This window comes from Typha angustifolia, chromosome 3 (genome assembly GCF_048772165.1).
Source record: "Typha angustifolia cultivar Huaian chromosome 3, ASM4877216v1, whole genome shotgun sequence".
Classification (NCBI taxonomy): Eukaryota; Viridiplantae; Streptophyta; class Magnoliopsida; order Poales; family Typhaceae; genus Typha; species Typha angustifolia.
This window is the reverse complement of record NC_133241.1, coordinates 2045698-2058681: the sequence shown is the minus strand read 5'-3', so window position 1 is coordinate 2058681 and position 12984 is coordinate 2045698. Positions and strand designations below refer to the sequence as shown.

Below are 12984 nucleotides of genomic sequence, written 5' to 3'. Positions count from 1 at the left end.
GCCTACTATAATAACCTTTAAGTAATACTAATTTTCCTTCTTAGCCAATAATAATAATTTATAATTACTTTTGGTTGGAAAATGTATCGGTTGCAACTTCGTTTGGAGACGGGTTAAGTGCTCAAATTTGAAATATAAAAGTGTTAAAGTTGAAATTGTGTGGTATATTAGGGGTAAACTGTAATTTACTTTAAAAAAAGGAAACTTATAACTGCAAACTACCTTGCGGTGATCAATCCCCTTGTTCCCGCGTAAAACCCATCGTACAAGAAACTCTTCTTCCCTTTCTTCCCTTCCCTTCTCTTACCCCGCAAAGCTTCCAAAGTAAAGAACATCATTCTCCTTCTCCACCTCCCCAAGCATGTCTCCCATCTCCTCTGCCACCCTTCTTAAGCCCACCCACGTCTCTCCCCATCCTCTTACCTTAACAAACATTACCTTCTTGAACGACCCACCATCTCAAATCTCTTCATCAAACGCAAATGGAAGCCCAAAACATTGCCCAGAAAGATGATAAGCCAGTTAAGAGTTTCAAGTACTCCAATAGGGTGGTGCTGAAATCGATTGTCGGTCGGGCAGACTGCGGCCTCGGGTTGGTGGGCGAGAGGGTTGTGGTAGGTGGTTGGGTGAAATGGGGTAATGTGAAGACGAAGCCAGTTGCATCTAAGAAGCCAGCCGCCATGCCGGTGGTGAAGGATGTGACGTGCTCGGAACTTCTCATGTCGAAAATTCCCCTCCTCCGACGTATCGCCAAGGCATTTGCCGGTGCGACTGAAACTGTGGCGGACGAGAAGCCCGACGTAGTGGTGGCTAACACCGCGTCCTCCATTGTGCAGCTGAGAATTAATGATGGGTCCTGTGTTGCCAAGCTCCAGGTTCTGGTTTATTTGAATCAGACCTTTCTACAAACATGTTATAGGCATAAATCGGTCTTACTTAGGGAGTTAGTTTGTTCATATCTATCTGAATTTATAATGCTTAGCATCTTTCAGGTAGTGGTGGACTCCTCCATATGTCCACTTGAGCAAGTTACAACCATTGGGAGCTCAGTTGTAGTGGAAGGTGTGATAGAGAAGGTTGAGGCACGAGGCAATTATATTGTGGAGCTTAAAGTGGAGAAAATTTTACATGTCGGACTTGTTGATCATGAGAATTATCCTCTGTCTAAGACAAGGTTATCTTTGGACATGATCAGGGCTTATCCACACCTCCGTCAACGTACAACTATGGTAAATTCAAATTTCCAGTACTAGTTTACAATTTCAATCCTATTATGTTACTTAACATCACTGAAAGTATCAATAAGGAGGTTTATCCACATCTTGTAATTAAAGTTCTAGAAGTGCTTAGTTGTTGGTTTGAATAATAATAACAATAGCCAATGAATAATAATGATAGTGTCAATAGTTCTATCGGCTTTCCTGGCTTATCTGCAAATCCTTTGGTAACTTATGGTGTTATTCATCCTTCATTTTATAAATTAGTTCTGTCATGTTTACTATATCAGCTTCAGGATCTGTTTTCCACAAGAACCTGCAAAAATGGAAATTATCTATTATATGGTTATGGTGATCTGTGGTAATTGTTGGTATTAAAGTTTGCTCTTCTGTTGGACCTTTTGGTTGTTCATCTTGCAGGTAGCATCGGTTGTCCGTATCCGCAGTACCTTAACTTGTGCTATCCATATGTTTTTCCAACAAAATGGATTCCACTTTGTGCATACGCCCATTATCACAACAACCACTACGGAAGATCATAAAAAGAACTTTTACGTTACAAATCTTTTTAGTAAATCAGATGACAATGCAATGAAAAGTGCGATGAAGAGTCCAGAGGAAATTAATTTGGAAGTATTGAGGGCTGCTATCAAAGATAAAAGTAGGCGAATTGACGATTTGAAGAGAACTGATAGCAATAAGGAAGCACTGATTGCTTCACTAAATGATCTTAAAATGGCATATGAGCTAACATCACAGTTAGAAAACCAAGAGAAATCAGAATCAATGAATGCCAGAAAGGTGGATTTTTCTGAGGATTTCTTTTGCCGTCCAGCTTATCTAACATCTTATGCTGGGCTTCACCTTGAAAGCCATGCTTGTGCTCTTAGCTGTGTTTACACATTCAGTCCAATATTTCAAGCGGAAGATTCTAAGCCAATGACACATTTGGCAGAAATGTGGATGCTTGAAGTTGAACTAGCTTTTGCCATGCTAGAGGTAATGTTTATTTATCTCATTTCTGTATTTTTGTTCTGCTCTTTCTCTATTTATTCTTTCTTGAGATTTCTTTGAACTTGTAGAGTTTACTTCATTTAGGCAGCCATATATGTGGTTAAGTAGATTAAAACAAGGTTCAAAGGTTTCTCGTTTAATGGAAAAGAATTCCTATTTTGGTTCAGCCATACGACATGCCAAGTCCCATTTCTTAATGATATCCTTAAAGTGCTAATTGGTCAAGTTCCACTTTGGCTCCAGTAGTTCTCCTACTAACCAACTTAAATATCAAACTGAGGGTCTGTTTTCTTATTCTACTTTTTCAAACAGAGCCCTCGTATAAGTCTTGTATACTTTTATCAAAAGTTTTTAATTTTAATTTTTGAATGTGTGGTAATACTCAACCGTCCCCTTAAATTTGTACTTTGTTTCCATTCTTAGAATTACTTACACTGCAACTACCCTTCAATTAGCTATATGTGCTCCTGTTTAATAACAACATCACGAGCAACCATGGGGCTTTCACAATCTCACAACCTGAAAAATGTGATATGCAAAAATAAAAATACTGTTACTTATTCATTTCATGATGTTGAATCATATCATCAAGTGTTAGCATTATCATCTGTGATGCTATGATATTTTTGTGGTTTTGCGCGCACTTTGATTGTCTCTCATGAATAGAATATGCATACTTTGAAGATAAACTAGAATATGCTATGATATCATTTCTTTCTCGATACAAGCAAGTGATCTTCACTTCAGTAATCCACTTCAAGTTATTTGACATATAAACTTGAAGACATATCATGAAGAAATTTCGGTCTCAACCTAGGCAGGATAGAAATTGAGCCTCCTTTGAATTCTTACATATAGCAAGCAATTAATTTGCCTTCATTGTGATTTGTGAATTGGTGAAACATCATCAGTAATCCTAGTAGTGCTATGCCTGTTTAAATGATGCCTGTTAAAAATAAGTGAAGACGGATTAGCCACTTAACAATGTTCAATCGTTGTAAAAGAAATTTTTACCATCTTTTCTTTTCCCAACTTCCTCATATGTTGATTTTCTATATTTCTATCTCTTGATAATAACTATTTGAATTGTGGTTCCAGGATGTAATGAACTGTGCAGAAGATTGTTTAAAATCCCTTTGTCGCTCAATCCAGGAAGATTGTTCTGCTGATGTTAAGTTCTTATCAAGTCGAAAACACAAGAGATGTATTGATCGCATCAAGTCCGTGGAGTCACACCCTTTTGCAAGGATCAGCTACACAGAAGCATTGGAGGTTCTTAAAAAGGTAATTTGCAAACTAAGTTATTCCAGTGTTGTTCAATCGCCATTAGAAAGATAATGCAATTAATAATCATCATCAGGTCACTGACAAAGTTGAGTGGGGCATGGATCTGTCAACTGAACATCAAAGGTATCCACCTGAAATGTTAATCAGGAGCCTTAGTTGCATGAGTCAGTTATTTGTTGATGCTCGGTCATTGAGCTTTTTAATAATCTGGCAACTAAATTAAGCTTGCAACATTTCTAACTCTTTTGTATGAACTACAATGGTGACAGTTATTTGGCTGATGAATATTTCAAACGACCACTCATCATATATGAATACCCAAAGGAACTCAAGCCATTTTATGCACGCATAAGAGATGATAGTAGAACGGTTTCTGCATTTGACATCATTGTTCCAAAGGTAATATAATGCTTTGGAGGGCTTGCTCTGTTCCCAATTCAACAAAGAATACAAGTCATATTTTAAAGTCAAGCTCTTGATAGGTTGAATGATAACCCATTCTTTTACTGATATGAAGTGATAAATTTCATTCACAGGCTGGAGTTATAGCTAGTGGAAGCCAAAAGGAGGAGAGGATTGATATGTTAGATTTGAGGTAATGTTTCTGCACATTATCTTTTTCTAATAAATTTGTTCATTGCATTAGCGAATAGTTCCATGCTATCTCATAAATGACATGATTTCCTGATGAATTTTATTTCAAGTTTAGCAACCACAACTTTATATGTCATCATGATTAAAAAAATATAGAATATTTGTACAAATTGACCAAATGCAACTCCAGTTCTTTTCTCAATTTTCGCTCTTCAGTGTTGTTAGTAACCCATGATGCTTGCTGTACATGGATTGCCCTAAATGAACGATTTTTGTCGTCTGACATATTTGCCAAAGAGTTACGATGTTATGATTTTTCTAACAACACTCTCTTAATCCTATTCCAGGATTCAAGAGCTAGGCTTGCCACGGGAGCAGCTTGACTGGTACCTGGACATTCACAGACATGGCACCGTTGAACACGCAGGTTTCAATGTCAAGTTCGAGAAGTTGATTATGTTTGTCACTGGCATTGATGATATCAGGGATGTGATTCCATTTCCTAGAACCAGAGGTGATGCCCGATGCTAGAGAAATCCGATTAACGTAAAGATTGAAGCTCCAAAAATTACCTACAGTTATAATCTCAGGATAAATTGCCAGTGGATGTGACTCCATTCTCAAGAATGTTAATGTAAATATAAAAGTTCAGCGTGGCCGCCATGCTTGTATGTATACTATATTATGCATATCATTTATGGGAAATGAAAAGGGTGTCAAAAGCCTATACATTGAGTTCAAAATAGTCCTTTCATGGCAAAGAAACTACCACTGGCAATCTTTTCATGACTTCTTATTAATTACAATGATGCTAGCAGTGTTAACAAGGGCTTAATGTGATCAATGCCCAAGCCAAGTTATAGATATAGATAAGTGTTGGATTTGTTCTAGCTTTGTGGAATGTAAAGAAATGATAAGAACAGATGATTCTACATATCAGAATATAGAGATATATTTATAGTATACAGATTAGAAATCTTCCACTGTGCTGGATTATTCATCTCTCCTTGTAAGTATATTACACTCAGAATCTTATTTTCTACATCTGAAGTGCTATAATCTAATCCAAATGAAATAAAAAATAAATAAAATAAGAGCACAAGAGGAATTCCAAGAGGATGGTAAATTGATTAAAAAAAATAAAATCTTACCACAAACACTTTATGATGCACCATCATCATATCCATTGCTTATGATTATAAAAGAAATCATGATAAGATAGTATATCATTACTTCTTGTAGAATGTTTATTAAAAAATATTGTAAGCATAGCTAGTGTTCTTGGATAAAATATGCTCGAAATCAAGACAAATTTGAAAATAAGGAAACAAAGCTTGAGAAAAAGCTAGATCCCATCCGTTCGCATCAGGATTATTTCTTTCCTATTCTAATTAAGGAACAGTATTCTAGATTAGAAAATGAACATCAAATTATTTTTATTATAAATTAAAAAAATTATTCAAATTATTACACATGTAAGCCCAATTATAATTTTACTTTTAATTTGTTTAAAATTATTTTAAAAATCTTCAATCCTCTTTCCTATTATCAACCTATCTCATTTCACAATTAAAATTATTTTAAAAATTTGCACTCAATTTTTCTGCCAAATTTTCCCATCTATCTCGTTACATTTAACAGTATATATTGCATACTACCTCCAATAAATAAGAATATTTACATATGAAGTCAAAGGCATTTGAGCCAATTTTTATTTCTCATTGTACTCTATCTCAACTTTATATCATATTAAAAATCAGGTTATATGTATTTTACCCCCCTTGTCTTTATGCCAAAAATTATTTTACTCCCTGTATTTTAAAAAGGCTCAAACTGACTAAAGTGAAACCATTAATTTTTTAGTTAAACTTAACTAAATGATATCAAAATAACTAAAATGCCCCTATTATGTTTGTTAGAAAAGACAAGCAAATTTTGATATAATGCAGCAAAATTATTAAAATAGTTATGGTACTCGATTAAATTTAATAGAAAATCTATCGGTGTTACTTTTGTTATAAGTATAGGGACTGGTTTAAGACTTTCTAAAGTATAAGGGGTAAAGTAATTTTATGCATAAGTATAAGGAGTAAAATATATTTAATCCTAAAAATTATAATTATTCCAACTATTCTAAATTACAAGTAAATATCATTACCCTACTCTAAATTAGAAGTAAAATTCTAGATTTTTTTTCCCCCTAAATCTCAAAGCAAATGAGGCAAACTCATAGGGCTATTTGCATCAAAAACTTAGTTTTCGTTTTTGTGAGTCAGACGCATTTTCAGTTTTCTTTGCAAATAATATATTTTCCCTCTTTTTCTTCCAAGTTTATTCTTCTACCACCGGTGCTCATTAAATTCAATGGGACAATATAAGAATACAGAGATGTGACTCGCCCTTGTTCATTATTATATTTTGTAAGTATGAAACATCTATCCAATCGTAACGTGAGGATCCCGTTTCACTATAATGGTGATATTATTTTGGATCACAAAATGAGATTTTTGCACTACAAGGGCAGTAGTAGAATTCACAGAAGTATAAGTAGACAACGTAGTTTGTTATATTTAAAGTCAAAGTTCTATAAAGTAATGTGAATCTCTTCAAATGAGTTTGAAGTCGATTTGAAATATCTATTCTGTTACAAATCAGATCTGGAATGATTCATTTATAAAAAAAATTATGAAAATTTAGATGGTAATAGCCTCATGAGATAGGATTCTAATAACTCTAGTTTCACCTAAATCGGAGGTCATTATGAAAAGTTAAAAATAAAATAATGGAAATAGATCAAAGAGGACAAAATGATAAATATTTGCTTGGCCGGTGGTGGATGGCCGCATTGTAGGGTGGTTGCTGGAGGTAAGAGGTGGCTAGGGTTTTGAAGGTTGGGATGTTTATACAGCTATGATCTACTCCTAGAAAGATAAAGCAATCTAAAAGCTGGACAAAAGATAAGGACGAAAATAATAACTTAACTAAACTTAGATTCATTCCATTCAATTCAATGATTATTATTAATACATGACCACTCCTATTTATAGGAGTAAAAATTCTTAGCGGATTGGATCCATATGCGGATTATTCGATTTATTTAAAATTCAAACAATGAGATAAAGCTAGCTAGCTAACTAACTAAATCAGTCTTCCTTATCTTTCTCAAATTAATCTTTCATTTCGCTACAGATAGACTCTAAATCTGGAGAGATTATGAATACCAAAGTTGCAGATCTAGAGGTTGACGATTTTATCCAACTCGTTTAATATTATTTGGACGTCTGTACAATATTCTGTGATTTTTTTTTGAACGTCTATAGATATTCTGTGAATATTTTTCTGAAACTACACAGAGCTAGATTTAGGTAATTAAATAAAATCTTAACCTTCTAACTAAACCAAATAAGCAAAAAAGATAATAAACTCAATCTATTGAGTCCAATCTCTCCTTGATGTGATCCAATCTAACCCAGTTCGTATCATATTCCTTTCGGGCAACCATGATATATTTGCCAATATCTTCAAAGATTGTGATATTGTAGAAATGTATTATCTATCTTCATTATTCTGTTGAGTTATACAAATGTTTGGAACAAAAAAGAGAGATTTATTAGGGTGAGTTAACATTTTATATCTATAATTATATTGAACATATACAGCAAAATTAATTTGCTAACTTACTTGAGTGATAACATTGAACATAAAAGACATTACTGATTAACGTATGTCTTCTTTAATGATGATAGTCATAATTTAACTACTATTATCATAAAGGCAAAAATCCTTAATATTTGATAAGTTATTATTTTTATTTTAAGACAATCTAAATGCAAAATTCGATTAATGAGCAACCTATTATTTCAAATGTTCCAAATCTTTATAATATTAACTTGATAATTTAGCAGTAGGAGAGTTATCTCATCTCAATCATCTTACTGATCAGCCCTTTGACATAAATGGACATTATTTACCTAATAGTGAGATTGATTCTTCTCTAGGAATCCTCGTAACATTATCACAACAAATGTTATTAATTCTCATGACAGTAATGACAATCTTGGTATAAAAATTTTTATCTTTGATTGTATTGATCCGTCTTTAAGTGACAAAACATATCCAAATCTTCAAGAAAAATTTTCTACATCTGATTCTATTAATCCATCTCTAACAGATGAAGGTAATGTGCTAGCAAACTTGTGCATCCAATCTTATGGTGATAATGAATAGATTTTAAGTAATCCACATATAAATATGCCTATGTCAAATAATAGGGTACACGAAGTTGCTTTGCAAAGTAATAATACTATTGATTATGTAAAATCTTATTAACAAACTAGGGTTTGCAAAAGTATTGAATTATTTGTTGTCAAGCGTAGATTTAAATTAAAGCTTTTTAAAACTAACCCTAAAAAGATTATTGCCCAATGTAGTTCAGAGAAATGTCCATGGAAGATAAAGGCTATAAAGATATCAGGTGTTAATACATTTACAATAAAGTATCTTATTGAACAATACGTATACAACAAGGGTATATCTAGAAGAGATCATAAGTAATGTACAAGTTTATTTATATGTGATGAAATGTGTGAGCAACTGCTAAAAAGTATTAAAGTATACACATCGAAGATTATTTAAGTTTATATGCAAAAAAAATTTAGTGTTTTAGTAGATTACCCTAAAGTTAATCACACTAAATAGAAGTCAATAGAAGAGATCTATGGCAACTATAAGAAATCTTAAAGTGGTTACAAGCCTACCTCCGTAAACTTAAAGAAAAAGATTGTTACGAACCAGATCTGGAACGATCTGTCCGTAAGGTGATCCTAAAATTTTGAAGGGTAGTTATCTCGGAAGTTTTGAATCTAATGGATTTAGAATAAAGTCAATCAGAGATCCGGATGTAATGTTATGGTAAAAATAGTTGAGTAAGATCGAAATAGGGCAGATAGTAATTAATCGATGTTGTCGTAGTCATCGTAGGGTGGTGGATGGCTAAGGGTGATGGTGGACGGCCATAAAGTATGATCGCTACTGGAGGAAGGTGGTGGCTAAGGTTTGGATGCGTGAAAGAGTTCTATGGTTATGATCTACTTCTATGAAGATAAAGACGATTTAATGGTTACGATAAAATAGTAAATGCAAGGTAAATAAATTTAACGTAACTTAACTCAATATTCATTCAACACTTTCCGATAATCATCAATCTGATTCCCCCACCTCCGCAGCTCTTCTTGCTTCGCCATTAGCTAGGTGAGGAAAAGACAATTTCCAGAAGAAGGCAGGAAAAAACCGTTCAATGCTTCCTTCAAACTAGTAGCCTTCAACGCCGCTTTTAGACTGGCAACCAGGCTTAAAGCAAGGACTAGAAGCAAGAAAGACAGCTAGCTAACTGTAGATCCTCTTTTAGATCCTCCAGCACGAGTTTCTTACGCTATTGCTACAGTAGCTAATTCAGTCGAGTATGTTGATTACGATAGCCAGAAAGAAGACATAAGGAAAATAGCCCACCTTATCAGATTTGTGACAAAAGGAAAGGCTTGAGAGACTGACGAGTTTCCTTATGAGTGAGTTCGTGGGTTTATTATAGTTATTCCATATACGTCCTCTTGCTTTTTCTGTTTTATTCTATGTGAGTCGTCATGATCTTCCTTCTTCTCCTCTTCCCCTTCCCCTTCCCCTTCCTTATCTTCCTTCTTCTCTTCCTTCTCGTGATCTTCTTTCTCTTCATCTTCATTCTCTTTCTTCTCTTCCTTCTTCCGCCAACATAAAATGATTATCAAGCAGCTTAATAATGGTGCATCTACTACGAAGCATGTAAGGACTTTTCAAGTTTGAACATCTTCTTTAGGTCTACCATAAACGCCCCACTAGTTGAACCAGTCCACTCAATAGTCCCATCTATCTTCTCATTTTCTATCTTTCAAACGTCTCTTGAATTAGACGTTTTCAATCTTTGATTCAAAATTTTCTTATTCCATTTGGCTCATCCATCATTTTAAATCATCCTTAACTTCAAATAAATTATAGATTGATGATTCTTGTTTTATTTTGCTCACGTAGATGAATAATTTTTGCTCACTAGGAAGTCCTAACTTGGATTCACTATAAAGAAAATAAATTTTGTATATAAATAAACTTATTGATAATCTAATACAAATAATTTAGTGTACAACTCAATTTATATCTGAATAACTCTTTTTTTTCTCAATGCGTATAGATTTTATTCTTAGTTGAATTTCACCTGAGTCATAATCTAATTCTTTAATCATTTGTTTTTTTCCTTGAGTAAACTGAATGAAAGGGAAGATCTATAAAAGATAAAGTCTACATAAGCATGTTATGCACATAATCAAATAACTCTATAATAAATAATTTTATAATTAGACCTATCTTCTTAGCACTAAATCAATATATAAGAATCGCTAGAGTGTCTTTTCGAAATTTCATAATACCAACTCATTGAAATATTCTAGGAGTCATGTAAAGAAACTTGGGTTTCAAAATTTAGCAATGCTCTAGGAACCAAATCTATTATGAGAAGAGTAAAAATAGTTATAAAAATCTAAAATAAAAAACTTATAATCATCGACATAAGTATGATTATCGTAATACAATAGGACATCCACTCATATACACTTCATTTGTTACTCTCCGTCGCCTTCATGGAGTTAACCTTCTCAATTGTTAATTAGAGAGAATGAAAGATGAACTCATAAACACTCAATCCATAATTATATTTGTAAATATATTGAAGATTTTTAATATAAGGGATAAACTCTGATGAACAAGTATAATTACTACGTTGAAATAAAACAGTACTAAAAATTAACAATCTATATTTATTTTATCTTTATTATCGTTCCACAAATAAAGTGTCACTTTACAAAAGAAATGTAGTACCATTCGTTATTTATTTTTTTGCTCTTCAGATTGCTCATGTCGAAGACTATCTTTTTCACCACTTAAAGATAATCTAAGTGTAACTTTATTTTATTGGCAATTAAGTGAACAAAATCCCATTTTATTTGTATCGATAGATTTTTGTAAAGAGCATAATAAATATAATGGTTTAAAAGTCATAGTCATAGCGTTCCAGTCACATGACAGTGTTCCAGCATCTAGCATTCGAACGGCCTTTGGAGGTGTTCGAATGCAATATCTCGAGAGTAGTAGTTCAGCAAGTGTTCGAACGGCCCCAGAAGCATTCGAATGGGTTTTCTCGAGAGCAGTGGCATCCAACTGGGGTTCGAATGGCCCTAGAAGCGTTTGAACGGGTTTTCCTAAGAGTAGTGGCATTCAATTAGCATTCAAATGGATTTTCCTAAGAGCAATGGCATTTAACAGGCATTCGAACAGCGTGAGAAGCATTCGAACGTGTGTTCCCAAGGGAAGTGGAATTTAATTGGCATTTGAATGCGCCTATCAGGCTTCAAATGGTCTTGGCTATTTGGACTATTCATGTTATGTGCATTCGAACAGCTCTTCTTGCGTTTCAAGGCACTTACGAAGTTGATCTATTATGGGCTGACTTAAACTAGATCTCTCATCTATCCTTGAAAACTTATATAAGTCTTAAGAGCTTAGAAGATAAAAAAGTTTTTTTGGAGAACGTGAATTGAAGCAAAAGATTAGAGTGATAGTTCTTTATTAATCAAGAAGCTACAGGTTTTGAGCGTTGAAAGATTGTTCTTGATCATTGCACCGTTGTGCAACTTGTCTTGAGAGTTACTAAGACAAGATTCAGTTTGATCTCAGAGGTAAAAGAGATTAGAGCCATCAACAATTAGAAGCAACTCATCGTGAGATCTAGTGAACAAGGGATCTTCAGATATAGCTATGGGTTTTAGCAAGTAATCTATAAGCAGTTCTTGTACTTGCTCTTGATTAGTAGTTGATTTGGTCTTAGCATGAAGGATCCATAGTTTTTACCCTAGTTTAGGGTTTTCCATGTAAATTGTGTGTGTTAGCGTTGCTTACTTTTTCTTTATTCATTGTCAAGTTTACTAATTAAAGGTTTTATAGTTGAGATTAGGGTTTGCATAACTCTATATGATTATTATTATTTGTTTCTATGTAAATTATAACGGTGAAATATGTAAATTCTGCAATGTATAGAAAAAAATAATGAAAGTTGTTAAAAATTAATGAAAGTTGTTATTATATATATGAAAATTGTTAATATATAATTTTCTTCTTCTACTATTTTTTTTCTGCTATTGCTTCTTCTATTTCTTCTTCTTCTGTTTCTTCTCTTCTATGCCTTAATATTCTTATCTTTTATATACAAGTCTTTCTAATCATTCTTTAATTAATAAAGTAAGAGATTAATCAGAGATAATGGTGAAAATTTATATTTCGTTGTCTTTTAATAACTTTCATTTTTTTTCTTCCATACACATTTCATCATCTTTTAACAACTTCAGTGGTGAAGTAGATTAAGAAGAAAATACAGCAATTAAAAATAAGAAGAAGAAAAAACATATTAACAACTTTTATAAATATAATAACAACTTTCGTAAATATAATAACAACTTTCGCAAATATAATAACAACTTTTGTTATTTTTTTCTATACAAGTCTATATTAATCATTCCTTTTTTTTATACAAGTTCTATAATCGCTCTTTAACTAATAAAGTAAGATTAATTAGAGATAGTGGTAAGAATTTATATTTTATTATCTTTTAACAACTTTAATTTTTTTTTTCTATACATATTCCGTTGTCTTTTAACAACTTCAATGGTGAATTAGATTAAGAAGAAATAAAAACAACAGAAAATAAGAAGAAAAAACATATTAACAACTTTTGTAAATGTAATAACAACTTTTACAAATATAATAACAACTTTCGTTGTTTTTTTTATACACTTTC

General features: G+C 32.9%; 1 protein-coding gene across 1 annotated transcript; it reads left to right on the top strand.

Annotated features, from left to right (window-relative positions):
• Positions 1-335: 335 nt before the first annotated feature.
• Positions 336-4874, top strand: LOC140758206 (asparagine--tRNA ligase, cytoplasmic 2). The gene is made up of 8 exons (XM_073094294.1): positions 336-875; positions 993-1229; positions 1638-2216; positions 3330-3515; positions 3592-3641; positions 3788-3917; positions 4055-4113; positions 4460-4874. Exons 1-8 carry the CDS (start codon positions 483-485, stop codon positions 4641-4643), a joined length of 1818 nt encoding a protein of 605 aa, XP_072950395.1. The 5' UTR covers positions 336-482; the 3' UTR covers positions 4644-4874.
• Positions 4875-12984: the final 8110 nt, after the last annotated feature.